The sequence below is a fragment of the Trematomus bernacchii genome, unplaced genomic scaffold, assembly GCF_902827165.1.
Source record: "Trematomus bernacchii unplaced genomic scaffold, fTreBer1.1, whole genome shotgun sequence".
Classification (NCBI taxonomy): Eukaryota; Metazoa; Chordata; class Actinopteri; order Perciformes; family Nototheniidae; genus Trematomus; species Trematomus bernacchii.
This window is the reverse complement of record NW_022987524.1, coordinates 3,288,826-3,306,597: the sequence shown is the minus strand read 5'-3', so window position 1 is coordinate 3,306,597 and position 17,772 is coordinate 3,288,826. Positions and strand designations below refer to the sequence as shown.

General features: G+C 43.8%; 2 protein-coding genes across 2 annotated transcripts; both read right to left on the bottom strand.

Moving 5' to 3' along the window:
* Positions 1 to 654: 654 nt before the first annotated feature.
* ankrd45 (ankyrin repeat domain 45) lies at positions 655 to 5,098 on the bottom strand. The gene is made up of 5 exons (XM_034118885.1): positions 5,041 to 5,098; positions 4,790 to 4,957; positions 2,261 to 2,360; positions 1,544 to 1,665; positions 655 to 674 (listed from the first exon to the last, which is right to left on the bottom strand). Exons 1-5 carry the CDS (start codon positions 5,096 to 5,098, stop codon positions 655 to 657), a joined length of 468 nt encoding a protein of 155 aa, XP_033974776.1.
* A 1,903-nt stretch (positions 5,099 to 7,001) lies between these two features.
* On the bottom strand, positions 7,002 to 13,704 carry LOC117473325. Its single transcript, XM_034118872.1, is given in 5 exon segments — positions 7,002 to 7,025; positions 11,194 to 11,414; positions 11,417 to 12,419; positions 12,505 to 12,780; positions 13,093 to 13,704. Coding segments are annotated over 5 exon segments (2,136 nt in total).
* Positions 13,705 to 17,772: the final 4,068 nt, after the last annotated feature.

Genomic DNA, 17,772 nt, shown 5'->3' with positions numbered 1-17,772 from the left:
ATACAAAGGTTTTTAAAATCCTCTGACACAGAAGTTAACCAGTCCCAATTAAAATCACCAAGCAGCACTATTTCCTTGTAGTCAAGTTGAGATAAAAGTTTTGCCAATGAAGATAAAGAGTCCTTGACAGCTGAGGGGGGTCTGTAGCAGCCCACCACCATGAGCTGTTGACCCTTTGCTACTTCAATATTTAAGGCTAAAAATTCTAGTTGTTTACTAATAGATTTGGAAACCATCTTGGTTACACAAAACTTATTTTTCACATAAATGGCAACGCCACCACCTTTTTTAGGACGGTCGGTACGATATACACTATAACCATTTAAGTAGATGTCAGAGGCCAAAATAGATTTATCTAGCCACGTTTCTGATAAGACAATGATATCAGCATCAGTCGAGCTCGCCCAAATGCGGACAAAATCTAATTTAGGTAACAGACTGCGCACATTTAAGTGAATGAATCCCAACCCAGATCTAGAAATAAAATCAGCAGGAGTAGCTATCTGACTACTACTGCTACTGGGCGGTCCAGGGTTTAGTTGTACATTCCCTGATAGTAATAATAGCAAAAAAAACAAGCACCTTTTCCTCTTAACCGACACACATACATTGTCATCTGCTTTAAAGTCACCAGCAAACTCCGCGAAAGTGAGATTAGAGCTCAAGAAGCAGTCCTGAAGAACCATCATAGCAGGCAAGTGAGAAAGACAAACATTTGTCGAACTGAATGTCTGTGACAAGGCAACCAGTAATTGTTTGTGTAACACATCCGAACCTTTACAGGGGATGTCCACTGCGGGCGGTAGAACAGACCTGAACCCAGTCGACTTCTCAGGATGACGAGAGAACTTCTCATTGTCCAAAATAGCTAACAGGCATAGCAGAATCACGATAGGGGCCATTTTCCCAGACCAGCACACAGTATCCGCGATGTTCCTGGGGCAAAAATCCTCCTCCTCACAGCAGCAAAAGACAGGCAAAAGCAGCAGTGTGGAAGCGCTCCGGTCTCTCCGTGGTATCCCCGGGGTAAAAGGTCTCCTCAGCAAAGCAGCACACGACACCGCAGCACACGACAGGTGGGAGCAGGCCTCCGCAACAGCAGAACCAGGAAAATGTTCCAAACGGCCCAAAACTTCACAGGTTTGGTAACGATGAAGCCATCAACGCATCTAAGCGTATTATGGGGTGTCATCAAATGCCGTTGCCATGGCGACAGATCATTCGCCATCAAGTTAGTTCAAAAGTTTGCAGTTCAAATATTCTGCTGCTTTTCCAAGCCTTTTTACTTTCTTTTCTTCACTCATCACACATTCAAGCCCCCAGTGTTCATGTATCATTTCAATCTAAATTCTTCACTTTCTTCTTACACATTACATTTCAGCATAGCAGTTTCGCGTCAGATTTTCAGCATAAAGCATTCCCACTAGCAATTTCTTCAGGAATTGCATTCTCTTGTTACATCTGAAAGCCCCAACTCTACTATGAGACGGTTCCTGCTTTGTGGAGGCTTCCCCTGTGGTGCAGTAATACAACTGATACTCACTCTGAGCGGAGAGCTTGTACAGCACAGCGTCCTGTAGCTCTCTCCTTTGGGCAATAAAGTCTGACTCTGTTGCATGTTCCACACTCTGAATCCAGGCTGACTTGCCAGAGCACGCACGTGTTCATGTGCACAAATGTACAGGAGAGATCATGAAATGGCAGAAAATACTTAAGAAAAATATTTCTTCACATCGTTATTCTTATTTTATGAAGTCACTGTTTTCTCATTTGCAGGAATATTTTAGAGAATTTAAGCTACAGTATCCAATATTTTCAATAAGAAATGAGCCTTTAACTGCAGTGTGACTCATGCAGTATTGTAAATATGCACTCTTGCAGTATATTCATATTTTGTGTAAATATTGTCTCTATTTTTTATTTGTTAAAATAGTTTTTATAATAGTACTATTCTTGTCTCCTTTCTTTGAAAAACATATTCTTCTGTATGTGTCTTTGTATGCACCATTCACACTAAAACAAATTCCCCGTATTCCTCCTTGGTAATAAAACCGATTCTGATAATGATTGATAACAATTGTGTATTAATATAAACGTTGTCTTAAAATGATTTGTAAAAACTACCTTGGCGATGTATTTCTTGTGAAGAAAGCATTTGGTTTCAAAATGTAAATGTGCATCGGTAGTTATAAAAGAGTTATACACAAGGTATTATTTATTACACACAGCTATCATCATTTATGAAAATAGCTAAATATCTTTGATTCCTAATTTAAAGCATGTGTACCTTTTCCTCCTTTGTGAGACTCCTCTGGAGTCTTTCACAAAGGCTACATACGACTCCAGGTCCTGTTTAGCTTCTGCACAGAGATACCACACACAGGGTGAGGTTTAACAAGTACTCAGATCTTTAGTAAAAGTAGCAATACTACATTGTAAACAAATTTAAGTCCTGCATTTAAAATTGTACTCAATTAAAGCGACAAAAGTATTGGCATAAACATATACTTTAATTACAAAAAGTAAGGGTGTTCATTTTACAGTATGGCCCATATCAGATATTCAAATATTACATTTTTGTATTATAATTATTAATGGATTAATGTGAATGTTGCACTTCGTACATTTAGGGATTATTTAAATCACTTATACTGCTGGGTAGCTTAACCTATAATAATACATAATGATTTATTGGTTGATTTATATTCTGTATTATAATTCCATGCCTGCAAGGTAGCAATTAACTACATTTGTATACAAAAAATGGGGTGGAGTAAAAACTACAAAATTCTCTCAAATATTGTTCAACAATTAGTTAAAGTCTGTGTTCGTGAGCACTCTTCCTTTGCCGAGATAATCCATCCAGCTCACAGGTGGGGCATATCAAGATGCTGATCAGACAGCAGGATTATTGCACAGCTGTGCCTTAGGCTGCTCACAGTAAAGGCCACTCTAAAATGTGTACTTTTATCACACAGCACAACACCACATTGCTGCAAGTTTAGAGGGAGCGAGCAATTTGCATGCTGACTGCGGGAAAGTCCACCAGAGCTGTTGCCTGTGAATTGAATGTTCAATTATCTACCATAAGCTGCCTCCAAAGGCATTCATGAGAATTTGGCATTACATCCAACCAGCCTCACAACCACAGACCACATGTTACCACACCAGTCCAGGATCTTCACCTGCAAGATCGTCTGAGACCCTCGGACAGTTGATGCAACAATCGGGTTTCAGGGGAGCCCATCTGCATGATATTGTCCTCACCGGGGTCTTGACCTGACTGCAGTTTGTTGTGGTAACCGACTAGGCTGCAGTGGTAGGAAGACTGACAACCCAGCAGACAGCAGGCAAAAGGCAGGTCAGGGGCAGGTGAGCTCGAAACCGGGAGAGCAATCTGGGAAGTAACGCGGGAAAGACTAGCATGTTGCAAAGTACGATCTGGCACTGAGGAGAGAGTGAAGGGGGCCTATATACTAGTGGAGCTGAAGGGTGCAACAGAGAGTGAGAGAGAAACAGGGTGTTGCTACCAGTGACTAAGGTGAGAAATACTAGTGTAGAAAATAGATGAGTGAGGGAGCAGACTGTGACAACCACTGGGAATGATTAACATATGTACTGATGTTATACCCCTTTCACACCAAGGCTTTTCCCGTTCTAGCTCCGTGCTAGAGCTTTTCTGGTTCAGAACCGGTTCTTCGGTTTAGCGCCGGCTCTTTTCACACCGCTCAGAGCCCGACTGGTGCTGCCGCTGCTGCGTCATGACGTCACAGTTTACATCGCTGAGTTTCTCCCCAACGGAGCTCACCTCACAACAACAACGGGCCGGGGACTGCATCGGGTCGATGATCGTGTTGCTTTTAATCATACGAAGCCAGATTAAATTAAATAACGACTTCTCCAACCTTATACTTTTCTCCAGAGTGCCGTGGTTCATTGTTTATTAATGTGTTTCAGCGGCATTTACCGACCGCTGCAGTGCTGGCTGCTCTTCCACGGGAGTTTATTCTCCCGTTAGCTCCGGGTTAGCTCACACGGCTCTAAAGTATTCACTGTCTGACTGTCACACAAGCAGCTGATACATATCCCCAGTTCCCCTTAAGTGAATGTGTGTCAGTCTGAATTGACGCTGTTTGGCATCACAACGCTGTTATGAATGTTTCTCTGGTATAACATGGGTGATGTTAACATAGCAACCGAAGCTAAACTGACTAATTGCTAAGCCGTTTTCTACAGGCACTTTTTACCGGCGTATTTTTCATTATGATTCTACTTGTGATAGTCGGACATGACAACCTGTGCAGCCCATGTATTGATTCCATCCGATAGCTGCTATAATAACAAACAAAACGTCTGCCTGCTCTCCACAATGATCAATAACAGCGAACGGATGGTCAAAGTAAGGTACAAATAAACAGAATCACACGAAGCCTGGTTAGTGTTGCCTGACTTTATAAAGCGTGTTTTTTTTTACAAGTGTGTGGTTGCGTTCTAGTCACTTTGCTCAGCACTACTGCTGGTTACAACTTTTATTTGCCGTACTCGCCTTAACTGTTAGCTCAGGTTAATCGCGCCCCCCTCCGACGTAAGCGTGACGTATGCGGTTCTTGCTTCTAGACGGACAACTTTTTGGTGCTCGAAACGAACCGGATTCCGGAGCTTAGAGGCTGCTCCTCTGCGGTGTGAACAGGGAAAACCGGTGCTTTTCAAGCTCCAGCTCCGAATCGGCCCTGAAACACCGTTGGTGTGAATGGGGTATAAGAAGTGCCATAACATGAGGGGCACTCACCGGCCAGGCTTAGACAGTCAGCACAGTCGGTCCAGGAGTATCTCCGGGCCAGGTCCAGGGGCCGCTCCCCCCTGAAGGTCTCCACCTGGGAATCAGCTACAAACTCCAGCAGAGTCCTCACCGTCTCCAGGTGACCCCACCCGGCCGCCAGGTGCAGGGGGGAGTAACCTGCGGGACAGAAAGCAGCAGGCGGGGGCTCATAGCTCCATCACTTCAGAAGAAGAAGTCCTGTAATGCTGTGGTTCCCAAACCTTTTGGTCTTGTGTTTCCCTTGAGTGGTCTCCATTCTATAAGAACCCCCTCACTCATCTGTGATTATTCGCCTACACCCAACGGCTCCTTAGATGAAAACCACTTGTATAGAAATAAATTGCAATCCCTAATCTTTCTATGTATCCATTCCCTGTATCCCCCGCTGGGAACCACTGCTCTAATGTATGATGGTTGCTACAGGAAACTCGGCACCAGGACCAGCTTCTTCCCCTCAGCTATCACCTGGCTGAACTCTGAACAATGACAGCTGACCCCCGCACACACACACACACACACACGCACGCACGCACGCACGCACACACACACACACACACACACACACACACACACACACACACACACACACACACACACACACACGCACACCCCCCTGGAAACCCAGACTGACTGAATTTGACCTCATATTATTTAAAATGTCAATAACGGTCTGCGGTATATTCATATTTATTGTCGATAGTGTCTGTATTATAATGTATATTTTTATACTTTATCTATATTGTATTCAAATACTTTACTGCTGTTAATCATGTTTATAACTTCTTATACTGTCGTGTAAAAATACATCAGTTTGTTTATATCCGTCACATGTATATATATTTATATGAAAGCATGAATAACTCATAACTTGTTTTGCACTTCTGCTGAAATGCTAACTGCCTTTGGCGATCGGCCTTATCGAAGTGCAATTGTAAGTGACGACATTGGCCCAAATCTTTAGAAACAAAATGACACTTTGACTCACTGACCTACATAACCACGGATCATTTACATATTGACAGAATGGCAATGAGGATATTAGCTCCCTCATGTGGTCAAAGTGTGATGTGAACACCTTCATGTTGTTGTCAATCAATCAGTTTATATAGTTATAAATATACTAGGTCTATTTTCACCAAATGTATTAATAAGTGAGCACCTTACATTTAATTGATAGCATTACTGTTTTCTCTCATTATTAATTGAGCTTGTATTCCATATATTTAGTGTGAAAGTGAAAATGTCATTTTATGCATCACAATGACTTCATACTTGTTGATGAGCATTAACAATATGTATGCATTCAATATGTGTGAAATTGGACATTTAAAATGTGCTATATTTATTATGATATAATGCTGCTATAACAGCACAATATCAACTATTATTTTTAAAAGTATATCATTGTTGTGTTTTATTCCCATTACTGTAGTGTTTTTTTTCTTCCAATCAGATGTGAGAATTCTTTCTTCCCTAATGACATTTTAAATGTCACAGACTTTTGTATTATATGTATCTATGTGTATTTGTATAAATAAGTTCTACATAATTCATGATATTTATTCATTAATGTACTTATTGTTTCCATTGAAATAAAGCTTTTTCATTCAAATAAACGTGTCTTTTCTTCAGTGACATATCTTTATGGATTTCCTTATGACTGTTGAGTCTGATTTTAAAAGTGGTTTAATATTTCTGAGTCTGACTCAAGCAACTTAAATGTTTGCTTTTGGGCAAAGTCATCTGAACGTTGTGGACTGTGTCCTTTCATGCAAGTAATGTGGCACTCTACCCTTGTCCCTATATTTAGCTAAACAAATGAATCCCCATTATTGCATTTAATAATTCATATTTCACGACTCACTGTTACTGTAGCACTGACCACTTTATTGTATAAAGTGCATTCAATTGAAAACACCATAGTGTTACAGTTAAATTATGTACAATTATAAACACAATTATGTACACAAAACTATTTACATATAATAAATAGGTAATTAACGCCTATAATATCAGAGAAATTAGAATATAACAATTGCACTGATGGCCCTGTGTGTTTTTTGTCACCAATATTATATTTTAGTTAGCACTACCTCCACGGCTATGGTTATGGCATGATAAGAACTGCTCTGTATTCCTAAACTTTTACCTTTCTAAATGATGGCAACAGCAACAACATAAACTAAGGTAAGCACAGGTAAAAAAGCTGAAGTGGATACAAATCAGATGCATGGAACACATTCACTTTTGTAGATCCCAGGATTTATTTGTTATCAGCTAGTATGAATCAAATGTTAGGGTATCAATGACCTCTTGTAAACTAACATGTATTAGCCGCGTTCACACCGGAGTACTTTTCACCGTACTTTTCGCGTTTAGTTCCGTTAGTACCCCTTATGTCGCGTTCACACCAAAAATCGTACTTAATCTCGGGAACTTTTACCCCCATTTTTAGTGCCTGCTGAGAGATCGTACTTTCCTGTGGGTAAAAAGTGCCCCAGTGCTGATTGGCTGGGCGAATTGCAAACCACGCCCCGTGCTACTGTGAAAATGTTGTGAAGAGCCGCCATTGTTTTTCCTCGCTACAAAAACTCAGCGCATCGACGGAGAATAGTTTGTTTTTGAAAGCAGTTATGGCAAGCATCAATAAATGATGAGGAGGTGTCGGCGCTTCTAGAGATCTACGCCGAGGACGCGACCCAGGGAATGCTACTGAAGCCAGTTCAGTAGCTTTCACTCGACCTGGGAATCGTGCACAGCCCCACGGCACACCGGCTAAAAATAAAGAAACTCAGGCAGGACTACAAACGGCGGATTCAGTGGCCAACGATGACGACCACGACGAAGGTAAAATCAACTACATGCACTGGGGTTTTAATCTGCACAATAATGGTCTCAGATGTACTTTTATTTGCTCAGTAGATCAAGCTAGCCATGCTAGGCTGAATAGGCTAACACCGGCCCCGAGCTAGCTACATCTAGCTAGCTAGATATTCTCGGCCGCTATGAAAACGTTTTGACTTGTGAATAACTGTGCAGTGTTTCTGTAATTTGCTTCACTAACTCATGGCACTAATCGTCTGTTTCAGGCGAGGATGGACAACTCTCGGGATTGGAAACAAGCGAGCTTTGCATTCTAGATCACAGCGCTTTGTCGTCCTCCTTACCAGCAACCAAACGCAAAGGTACACACACTGTAACTTTGTCTTGAAAGAACGTTACGCATCGAACTGATGTTCACAATCATGTTTATTTCCTTCTTGGTACAATTATGAAACAGCGTGAAAACGTATTCGCCTAGACCGGCATTTACAAATGTTCGCGCCTTTTTACTCTCTCACAAACATTGTAAACATCCGGGCTAGAGGTCACATGACTTCCGGTAAGAAAACTTGCCTCAACAACATTAAACAAAGTTCAAGCATACATGAAGCACTCTTCAAAAAGGAACAATCCTCCGTGTTTGAACCTCTTAAATCGCTGCATAGCCGATTTATTTGGACTGGATTATCCCAGAGAGGCCAACCATTCTTTATAACACAGTTTCAGATTTGTGAAACCTTTAATTCTATTTGTGAAAATACAAAAAAGAGAGATTTTAGTGCTTTTTTGCATCCTGGCCACATTAGACCAGGTCCTGATCTAAAACCACTATACCTAGACTCATCAAATCTGGACTGGATTATCCCAGAGGGTCTAAACATTCTTTATAACACAGTTTCAGATTTGTGAAACCTTAATTCTATTTGTGAAAATACAAAAAAGGGAGATTTCAGTGCTTTTTTTACATGTAGACCACATTAGACCAGGTCCTGATCTAAAATCACTATACCTAGACTCATCAAATCTGGACTGGATTATCCCAGAGAGTCAAAAGATTCTTTATAACACAGTTTCAGATTTGTGAAACCTTAATTCTATTTGTGAAAATACCAAAAAAACATTCCTAGTATGTTGTAAAACTACATGGCGACTAAACAGATCTTGTATCTTGCTTATTTTCCCCTCTTAGGAAAGCGGACACGGGATGCGACATTCCGTGCGAATTTCTTTGACACCGTCCAGGCGTTGGAGGACCGGCGTGCCGTGGTGAAAGAGTCGATGCACGGGGATCAGATGGTGCTGTTCACCAAGGCCCAGGAAACGGAGGACAAGATGCTCACCAGTTCATTTTATATTATTGTTATTACTGTTATTATATAGTCTTGATACAACTGACACTTTATTTTATATTGATAATGTTAATTTACATGTACAACTTCTATTTTATTTACATTAAAAATGTGAACTTCTATTTACTGTTAAACAGATCCTGTATCTTGCTTATTTCTCCTGACACTTTATCTTTAGTGACCTGTGTAGCATCCTATACATCACATGTAAGTGATTATTCTGATACCATCATGTTTCATCGGTTATAAACTGGCAAAGCTTTATTTGTCATTTATCATCAATGTTGCAACCGTGTGGAGGAATGGCAGGGGCACATACACAAATATGACAATTTATATAATTTTAAATATTATTTGACCTAAAACTAAATGTTTTTATGATTGTCCTCTGAGGAGGACATGGGGATTTGCAAACTTTTAATTCCCCCCCCCATTTTACACAACACAAAATTAACATGTAGGTTTCCATAGTGTTTATGGCAGACGGATGCAGTGGGTCTCAGGAAGATATATAATAAATAATAACGGTGGGTTTGCTGCTGAGCCTATTTACTGTGCATACAACACACCTGGCACAGTTTATTGTTATTATATTGCCACACTGTACACTATTGTAATGTTGCCTGTCTTGACTGGAAAATAAAAGAGAAACAAAAGCACTGTACAAAAGATCAGCTTTATTGTCAAAATGTTTACAATTTACACGCTGTTCAGATGCCTCATAAAGCTGGGTCGCCGGTAAGGCAGTCCATTCGTCCCTGTACTCATCATCATTACTTTCACAAAGGTTATGTAATATGCAACATGCTGCCACCTGGATTTTGATCTTGTCCATCTTGCAGTCGTTTCTTTTCATCAAGCACCGCCACCTGCCCTTCAGTCTGCCAAAAGCGTTCTCCACCACCAGTCGTGCTCGGCTTGTTTTGTTATTGTACGCAAGTTGCTCAGGCTGCATTAACTCAGTTACAAAGCTGTATAACATGAGCACAAACAGCACAACTTCAGTCGACTCCATCATGTCTGAGGTCGGAAGGTAAACAACAGACGCCTAATGTACAGCGAGTGGGTGGGCGTCGCAGTATACGCGGGAAGTTTTTCTTCTTCTTCTTCTCTTGTTTTGCAGCGGATTGCAAACAACTTTAAGGTGCATACCGCCACCTACTGTACTCGCCGTGAAGTGGTTTGTGGCCTGCCAGTAAAGCCAAAGCAGAAGAAGAAGTGACGTCAGCGGCTCATTTGCGTAATCTTCCCTCAGGGAAAAGTACTCCGGTGTGAACGCGATCTGTACTAAGTGCCCTGGGGTTAAAAGCGCCGGGGCTCTTAGTGCCGGAACTAAGTACAGGAAAGTACTTGGTGTGAACGCGGCTATTGTTATACAGGTCAACAACAATGAGATCTGAAGTTACCTACTGTAACTCCAGCTTCTATGAGTATTGGCTTCGCCCTCTAAGGCTATCGCTATTGGGTAATCCCCCTGCGCACCCGCGCAGCACTGAAACACTTGTAGTCCACGCCCGCTCGCAAGGTGGGCCCCACCCTCGGGCTCCCTTCCGATATAAATAGGAAGGAGGCCCGACAATCTGCTCCCACACAAAACAACTTTTCTTCAGCTATTCGTGGAGCCAGTGGGGCCCAGCACTTAGAGGGCTACGCCAATACTCATAGAAGCTGGAGTTACAGTAGGTAACTTCAGTTCTATTTCGTATATGGCTTCGCCCTCTAAGGCTATCGCTATTGGGTTAAGGGCGAAGCAAGATGTAGTCTGCGCCCCACTGGGTCCCCCCGGTACAAGAAGCACAGACACACCTGCTCAGATAATAACCCATGCCTATTGCGCCATGCGAATGGCGCATCACAGTCCCTGGAATATAGCATAACATGAATATTTACCATGAGGGGACGAAGGCTGGGAATAATACATACCTGCCGCTGTGAGAAAGTAGAGACGAAGGTCACACTTTGCCCAGTGACAGAAAGGAGGGGGAATAGCAGCTCTCTGCATGCAGACAGGCAGGAGAGCGCACAGCTGGGTCCCCAACATCACTCACTCTGACAAGACATTCCGTACGAAATGTGTCAGGGGAAAAAGGGGGACGTCCCTCTCATAAGAGGGAAATACAGGCCACTCTCCGTGTGCCGAGGCAGGAGAGCGGCGCACAGCTGGATCCCTGACGTCACTCACTCTGACAGGACACTCAGCACAGGGTGTGTCAGAGAGGAATGGGAGACATCCCTCAAATAAAATTGATTAAATGAACAGGGAGAAGACCAAGATGCAGCAGTGCAAATGTCTTCCACTGACATTCCTCCGTGCAAAGCCGTGGAGGAGGAAATTCCTCTGGTGGAGTGCGCATTGATGTTCTCCGGGGGATCCACCCCAGAGGAGACATATGCCTGTGACACAGCCTCACACAGCCAGTGTAGCAGGACAGCGCGCGCACAGGACAGAGGAGATGAGACGTGGCTTCTTCCTCCGACCTGTGAGGAGGGGGAAAGAAGCCATCCAGGGTGATCACTCTTGACCTAAAAGAGCTTGTGATGACCTTTGGCATAAAAGCCGGGTTAGGGCGTAAAACAGCTGAACTGCCATCTCCTTGGATCCGGAGGCATGACGGAGCCACAGAGAGAGCAGACAAATCACTCACCCTTTTTGCTGATGTTAGAGCCAAAAGTAGTACTACTTTGGCTGATAACATCTTAAGGGGAACCTGATCTAAAGGTTCAAATGGGGCTTTGCTTAGTGCGCGTAACACCAAAGCCAAATCCCACTGAGGCGCTAGTGCGCGTGACACAGGTCTGAGTCTCCGTACTCCTCGCAGAAAACGTTTCGTCAGGGGGTGACTAAACACCGTCCCGACCCCGAAACCCACATGACAAGATGATATGGCAGCAGCATAGACCTTGATTGTGTTGAAAGCCAAATTCCTGTCCAACAACAGCTGGAGGAATGACAGCACGTGAGGCAGGGGGCACGTAATGGGGTCCAGGCTTTTTTCTACACACCAACGCTGGAAAGCTGTCCACTTGGCTGTGTAGGACGCTCTGGTAGACGCGGCCCTGGCTCCCTGAATGGTCCGTACAACATCTTGAGAGAGGCCCAGCCCCTCTAAGTGTTCCCGTTCAGGGGCCATGCCCATAAGTGCTGGCCTATCACAGGGTGACTGTTGATCGCTCCCTCCACCTGCGAGAGAGCGTCCCCGCGCCACGGAATTTCCCACGGTCTGCCTGACAGCGTACGCTGTAGGCATGGAAACCAGGAAGCGCCCGTGCGCTCCGGGGCAATTAGGATCACTGACAGTCGCTCCTCCTGCACTCGGTCCAGGAACCGAGGAATCAGCGGGACTGGTGGGAAAGCGTACAACAGTCCCCTGGGCCATGGTCGATGTGCGAACGCGTCCACCCCCAGGGGGGGGGGGGGGGGTCCTGCGCTTTCAGGGAGAACCAGAGGGCACATTGCGCGTTCCCGCGTGCGGCGAACAGATCCACCTCTGCTCTCCCGAACCTGCTCCATACCTGGGAGACCAGCTCGGGATGGAGGCTCCAGTCCCCCTGGCGAGGACCTCCTCTGGACATGAGGTCTGCCCCATTGTTCAGTTCGCCGGGAACATACATTGCTCTGATGGAGAGCAAGTGTGCGCGCGCCCAGATCAACAGCGGCCTGGCTGTGTTCAAAAGCTGCGCTGAGCGTACTCCGCCCTGGCGATTGATGTAGGCTGCCGCGGCTTTGTTGTCTGTGCGAATCAACACATGCTGATTCCGCAGCAACGGGGCAAAATACTGGATTACTCTCTGTACGGAGAGCAATTCCAGCACGTTTATGTGGAGGGACATGTGAGCCGGCCACTGTCCCCCCACTGCCTGTGACATGCACGTTCATCCCCACCCTGAGAGAGATGCGTCTGTGAACACCGAGATGTGTGACGGAACTCTGCCCAGGGGCACACCCGCTGACAGGACGTGGGGACTTTTCCAATAGGTTAAGTCTGAACCCACGGAAGGAGGGATGGCCACCATGCGCCTCTTCTGTCGCACGGGGTCGATGCGCAGGCGAATAAACCACCTCTGGAGTCTCCTCATGTGAAGGAGACCCAGGGGAATCACCACGTGACCAGCTGCCATCATGCCAAGCAGCTGCATCACGGAGAGGGCTGTCACCACGCTGCGAGGTGTGACGCGTCGGAGAAGAGCTGTCAGTGCCTCCACTCTCTGCTGTGAGAGTCGCGCTCTCATGCGGGCTGAGTTCAATTCCACACCCAGGTAAATAATACTCTGGGAGGGAAGAGGGCAGCTCTTCTTCCAGTTTATTATGAAACCCAGCTTTGACAGATGTGATACGAGCTGTACCGTCTGTAAAGTAACTTCCTCTCTGGAGTGAGCCAGCAATAGCAGGTCGTCCAGGTAAAACAGCACTCTCATCCCTCCTCTGTGTAGCGGCTGCAGCGCCGTCTCTACACACTTCGAAAAAGTGCGAGGAGCCAGAGAATATCCGAACAGCAGACGGTTGTACTGGTACGATATTCCCTGGAATGAGAAACGCAGGTATTTCCTGTGTTTTGGGATGATGGCTACGTGGAGGTATGCATCCTTCAGGTCTATCGATGTGAACCAGTCTCCCTGGTGAACACACTCCAGCACCTGTCTGATCGTCAGCATGTGAAAAGGCCTTTTCATTATGACCTTGTTGAAAACTGACAGATCGAGGATGGGTCTCATTCCCCCTGTCTTTTTCGGGACAAGAAAATAGCGGGAGTAATACCCCTGATTTTCTTCCCCTTGAGGAACCCTGGAAATAGCCTCTTTCAACAGGAGTTCCCGCAGCTCTGCCTGGAGCGCAAGACACTGTTCCTGGGATGACAGGAGTGTTTCCTGTATCCCATTGAACTGTGGGGGGGGGGGGGGGCGAACTGCAGGGTGTAGCCTGCTCATCCATCTGTCCATCAGACACACGCGCTGCACAGGAGCTCCAACAAGCCGTTTAGGACAGAGAGTGAATACACATACTATACAGAGATGCTGTATGAGAAACCAATGTGAGTTTGGAAAATTGCACAATATAAATCTATTCCAGTAGACCTCAACAACGGAATTATGATCAGTAGAAATGGCCATGACATGGGACCTTTAAGATGTTTTTGATAACATTGTTAGAACATTATGCCCTACTGTTCTTAAAACGTTTTCAGCGGGACGTTTTATTTTGGTTCTTAGAATGTTCTTCTGAAAGGTAGGATAACGTTCCCTAAAAACATTCTTAACATTTTTGGTGATAACTTTCTTAAGATGTATGAGTGCATTGAGACAATGAATAGGACGTATAAAACGAATTTGCATGCCAATATTCACTCACATGCACTTATAATCACACTAAGGTATGTAGGCCCACAGTATTCATAATATCATGTGTAAAATATCAGAAAATAATCACACTTTTTTCTGACTATATAGGTTGTGTCTCGTATGTAGGTTCTAACTGTTAGATAAGCTATCTGGCCGTGTGTGGTTTGTGAGGGCTGCGTATAAACAGTGTCCGCTGTTTACGCATATTGGATAAAAATCGTTATTGCACCCTTTAGATTTGAGACCGACAGACATATAGAAGAACGGACCGACTGTCACTGCCCGTCCCTGAAACCCCTGTTAGTGTTTGTATGTGTTTGTTTCTACTGTGCGTCTCTCTCTCTCCCCCCCCCCCCCTGCCTGCTGGTCTGCTCTACACGGCTGGGAGAAATCTCCAATCAACCACACCTGCAACCTGCTCATCAGCCACACTATGAAAGCCTGCAGCCTGCACTCATTCCCTGCCGGATTGTTGCCGTGAACGGTTTGTTGCGTGCCGCTCTAGCTTTTTGCCAGCATATTCTTTGACAATTTTGCCTGCTTTTGCCTCACATTCATTTGTATGTCTCTCCCAGGAGGAATCCAAGGCCTTCCACACTCCCAAGACCAGCCAGGCCTCTCTACCCACCCTGAAACAACTGTTTTCCACTGCCGCCATAACCATCCTCCACTCCCAGCTCCCCTTTTCTAATAAACAAATGTTACTTTCACCAGCTGATTCCGAGTCTGATTCTGGGTCCCCTCCAGTACATGTGACACCGACAGTGACTTGTACTAGCTGCTGGTCGCATTTAAAAAAGAAAAGAAAAGACTTCTGATAAATCGGAACGATAAAGCACGTTATCCTACTCTAAAATAATAACATTCTGGCAACATAAAAAATCTAACTTGCAGCTGAAAACGTTTTAAGAATAGTAGGGCATAATGTTCTAACAATGTTATCAAAAACATTTTAAAAAGGTTATTATCAAGCATTTTAAGAATGTTTTTAGAGAACGTTATCTTACCTTTCAGAAGAACATTCTGGGAACCAAAATAAAACGTCCCGCTGAAAACGTTTTAAGAACAGTAGGGTATAATGTTCTAACAATGTTATCAAAAACATCTTAAGAAGGTTATCACCAAACATTTTAAGAATGTTTTTTGAGAACGTTATGCTACCTTTCAGAAGAACATTCTGGGAACCAAAAGAAAACTTCCCGCTGAAAACATTCCTAGAACAGTGAATGGTAACGTTCTCAGAATGTTTTTAGAACCAAAAATGTCTAGCTGGGGAGGAGGTGTCGGCGCTTCTGGCGATTTACTCGGAAGGCTTCAGTAGAAGCTGCTGGGAGCCTTCCCAGCACCTTCTACTTCCGGCCGGGGACTTCGGGTGGCAGTATACGCCGTGAAGTTGTTTGCGGCCTGCCAGTAAACCCAAAGCAGAAGAAGAAGAAGAAGAAGAAGAAGAAGAAGAAGAAGAAGAAGAAGAAGAAGAAGAAGAAGAAGAAGAAGAAGAAGAAGAAGAAGAAGAAGAAGAAGAAGAAGAAGAAGAAGAAGAAGAAGAAGAAGAAGAAGAAGAAGAAGAAGAAGAGACGTCAGCGGCTCCCTCAGGGACTTATTCTGGTGTGAACGCGATTTACTAGATAGTTCCAGGAAATAAAAGTTCCGGGGAACTGAGTTCCGGGAACTATTCCTGGGAAAAGTACTTATGATGTACATATGAATGAAAACTATTTACAATATGCATAAAATATAAAACTCAACATGAAAAATTTAAATGTAAAAAAACAACACAGCAAGTTGAAAAACATTTAAGGCGAGACACGGCAGGCAAAAACATCGTTTTTCCTGCACTGGTCAATTTTGAGATTTTGTGCTATTTTGATTCCATAACATGTTTTCTTTCAGGCTTTTGGAAGGAAAACGTACAAAATACACATTTAAGTGTTTATTTTACTATAGTTTGTCTATTTGCGTCTGTAGATTTCTCCTACATTCACCAAAAGTTAGCATTCTAACGTAACATAAAGTACCGCGACCGCTGTTTGCACCATGTCTTCAGAGGTATCGTTGGAAAGCTCCGTTTCTCCTGCACAATCTCATCGGATCCAAATATGGTCATTTCCTTTGTATCAGCAACCAATCGTGAAAGTGCAAAGGGGTCTTAAACCAAGAAACGAAATCTCATTGGCTGGTGTCAATTTCTGACAACGTGATTCATTCAGATGCGTCACGTGGTGTGCTAAAGCACTTCCTGGTTAGCTTTCCGCTAGAAATTTAAATCTGAAAATGGCAAAATAACGGAGAAAAAAAACGTTCACAGAGAAGACGACAACAATTGTCACTTGCACAAACAAGGTTAGACAAAAAACAAATGACCCCGAACATGAAATACCTTCACGGAGTGCGTCGATGCGCAAGCTATCATCCAGATAACAGGAGGGTTTAGCTAGCGTCACACTGCAATCTTTAAAGGTCGTTTTCTCAAAATGAGTTTTTTCTCCTACTCTGAGTTCGAAATGTTCACTTCAGTAGCAGTTACATACACCAAACCTTCCAGTTATATTCCTATCAAAATTATGAAGGCTTTTACAGAAGGGTTTGGTCATATATAATTCATAGCCTGAATTATATAACATTTTATACCTAAAAACATGGTGAAAATTGATATTTTAGGGCTGTTGACAGTGTTTTCTGATTTATGGAGTGATACAAAGAGATATCCAAAATCCCTTCTGTAAAAGCCTTAGATACTAATATGACTACAAAATGAAACAATAATTTTGATCCTGGCTTTATCCAAAGTTCAGATTTCGGTTCCTGAAATGTGTTAAAGCTCCCATGTCATGCTTTTCCGGTTATTACCCGTCCCCTTGTGTGTTATGAAGGTTTTTATGCATGTAAACGGTGTGCAGAGTCAAAACCCTCAAAGTACACCCTGTAGCGAGTAAAACTCTAACACAGAAAATACCTCCCCAAAACGCCTCGTTGGAGATACGTCACTGCCCATTTGATTCTTCCGGGTACCGCCTGATGTCATGCGGTACCCGGAACGAAATGGACCAATCCCGAAGAGCTATGGCCACACCAGCAGCGGCGTGTTCCTCCTCCAGAGGTTCGAAGAACCGGCATTTCACAGACGAAAGCTTCCAAAACATTGCCCAGTTTGAGGCCGGATATGCACAGCTTGTTTGGACCGTTTGGAGCAGGGGAAGATCTGGGTATACAACCTGTAAGTTTGCATTGTTATTTGTGTATTTATCAAACAAGACTGTTTAAATGTGTAAACTGTGTTGGACTGCTAAGCCATTGACACAGTGCTAACTGTGCTAACTAAGTTGCTAGAGTTTCCATATATCAACTCTAATATCAGCAGATGGCCTTGCATACATGTATCTCATAGCAGGAGAATGTCTGCATTCACACACAAAATACCTATTGACAGTATACTCCGGGTGATTT

Bases quoted from the DNA above. Each gene is read 5' to 3' on its own strand.
- ankrd45 (XM_034118885.1), bottom strand. From the start codon at position 5,098: ATGAGTGAGGGGGTTCTTATAGAATGGAGACCACTCAAGGGAAACACA. The intron at 4,958-5,040 runs GTTTGGGAACCA...TCTGTCCCGCAG, and splicing joins GGGAAACACAAGACCAAAAG to GTTACTCCCCCCTGCACCTG. The intron at 675-1,543 runs GTGAGTATCAGT...ATGGTTCTTCAG, and splicing joins GTACAAGCTCTCCGCTCAGA to GACTGCTTCTTGAGCTCTAA.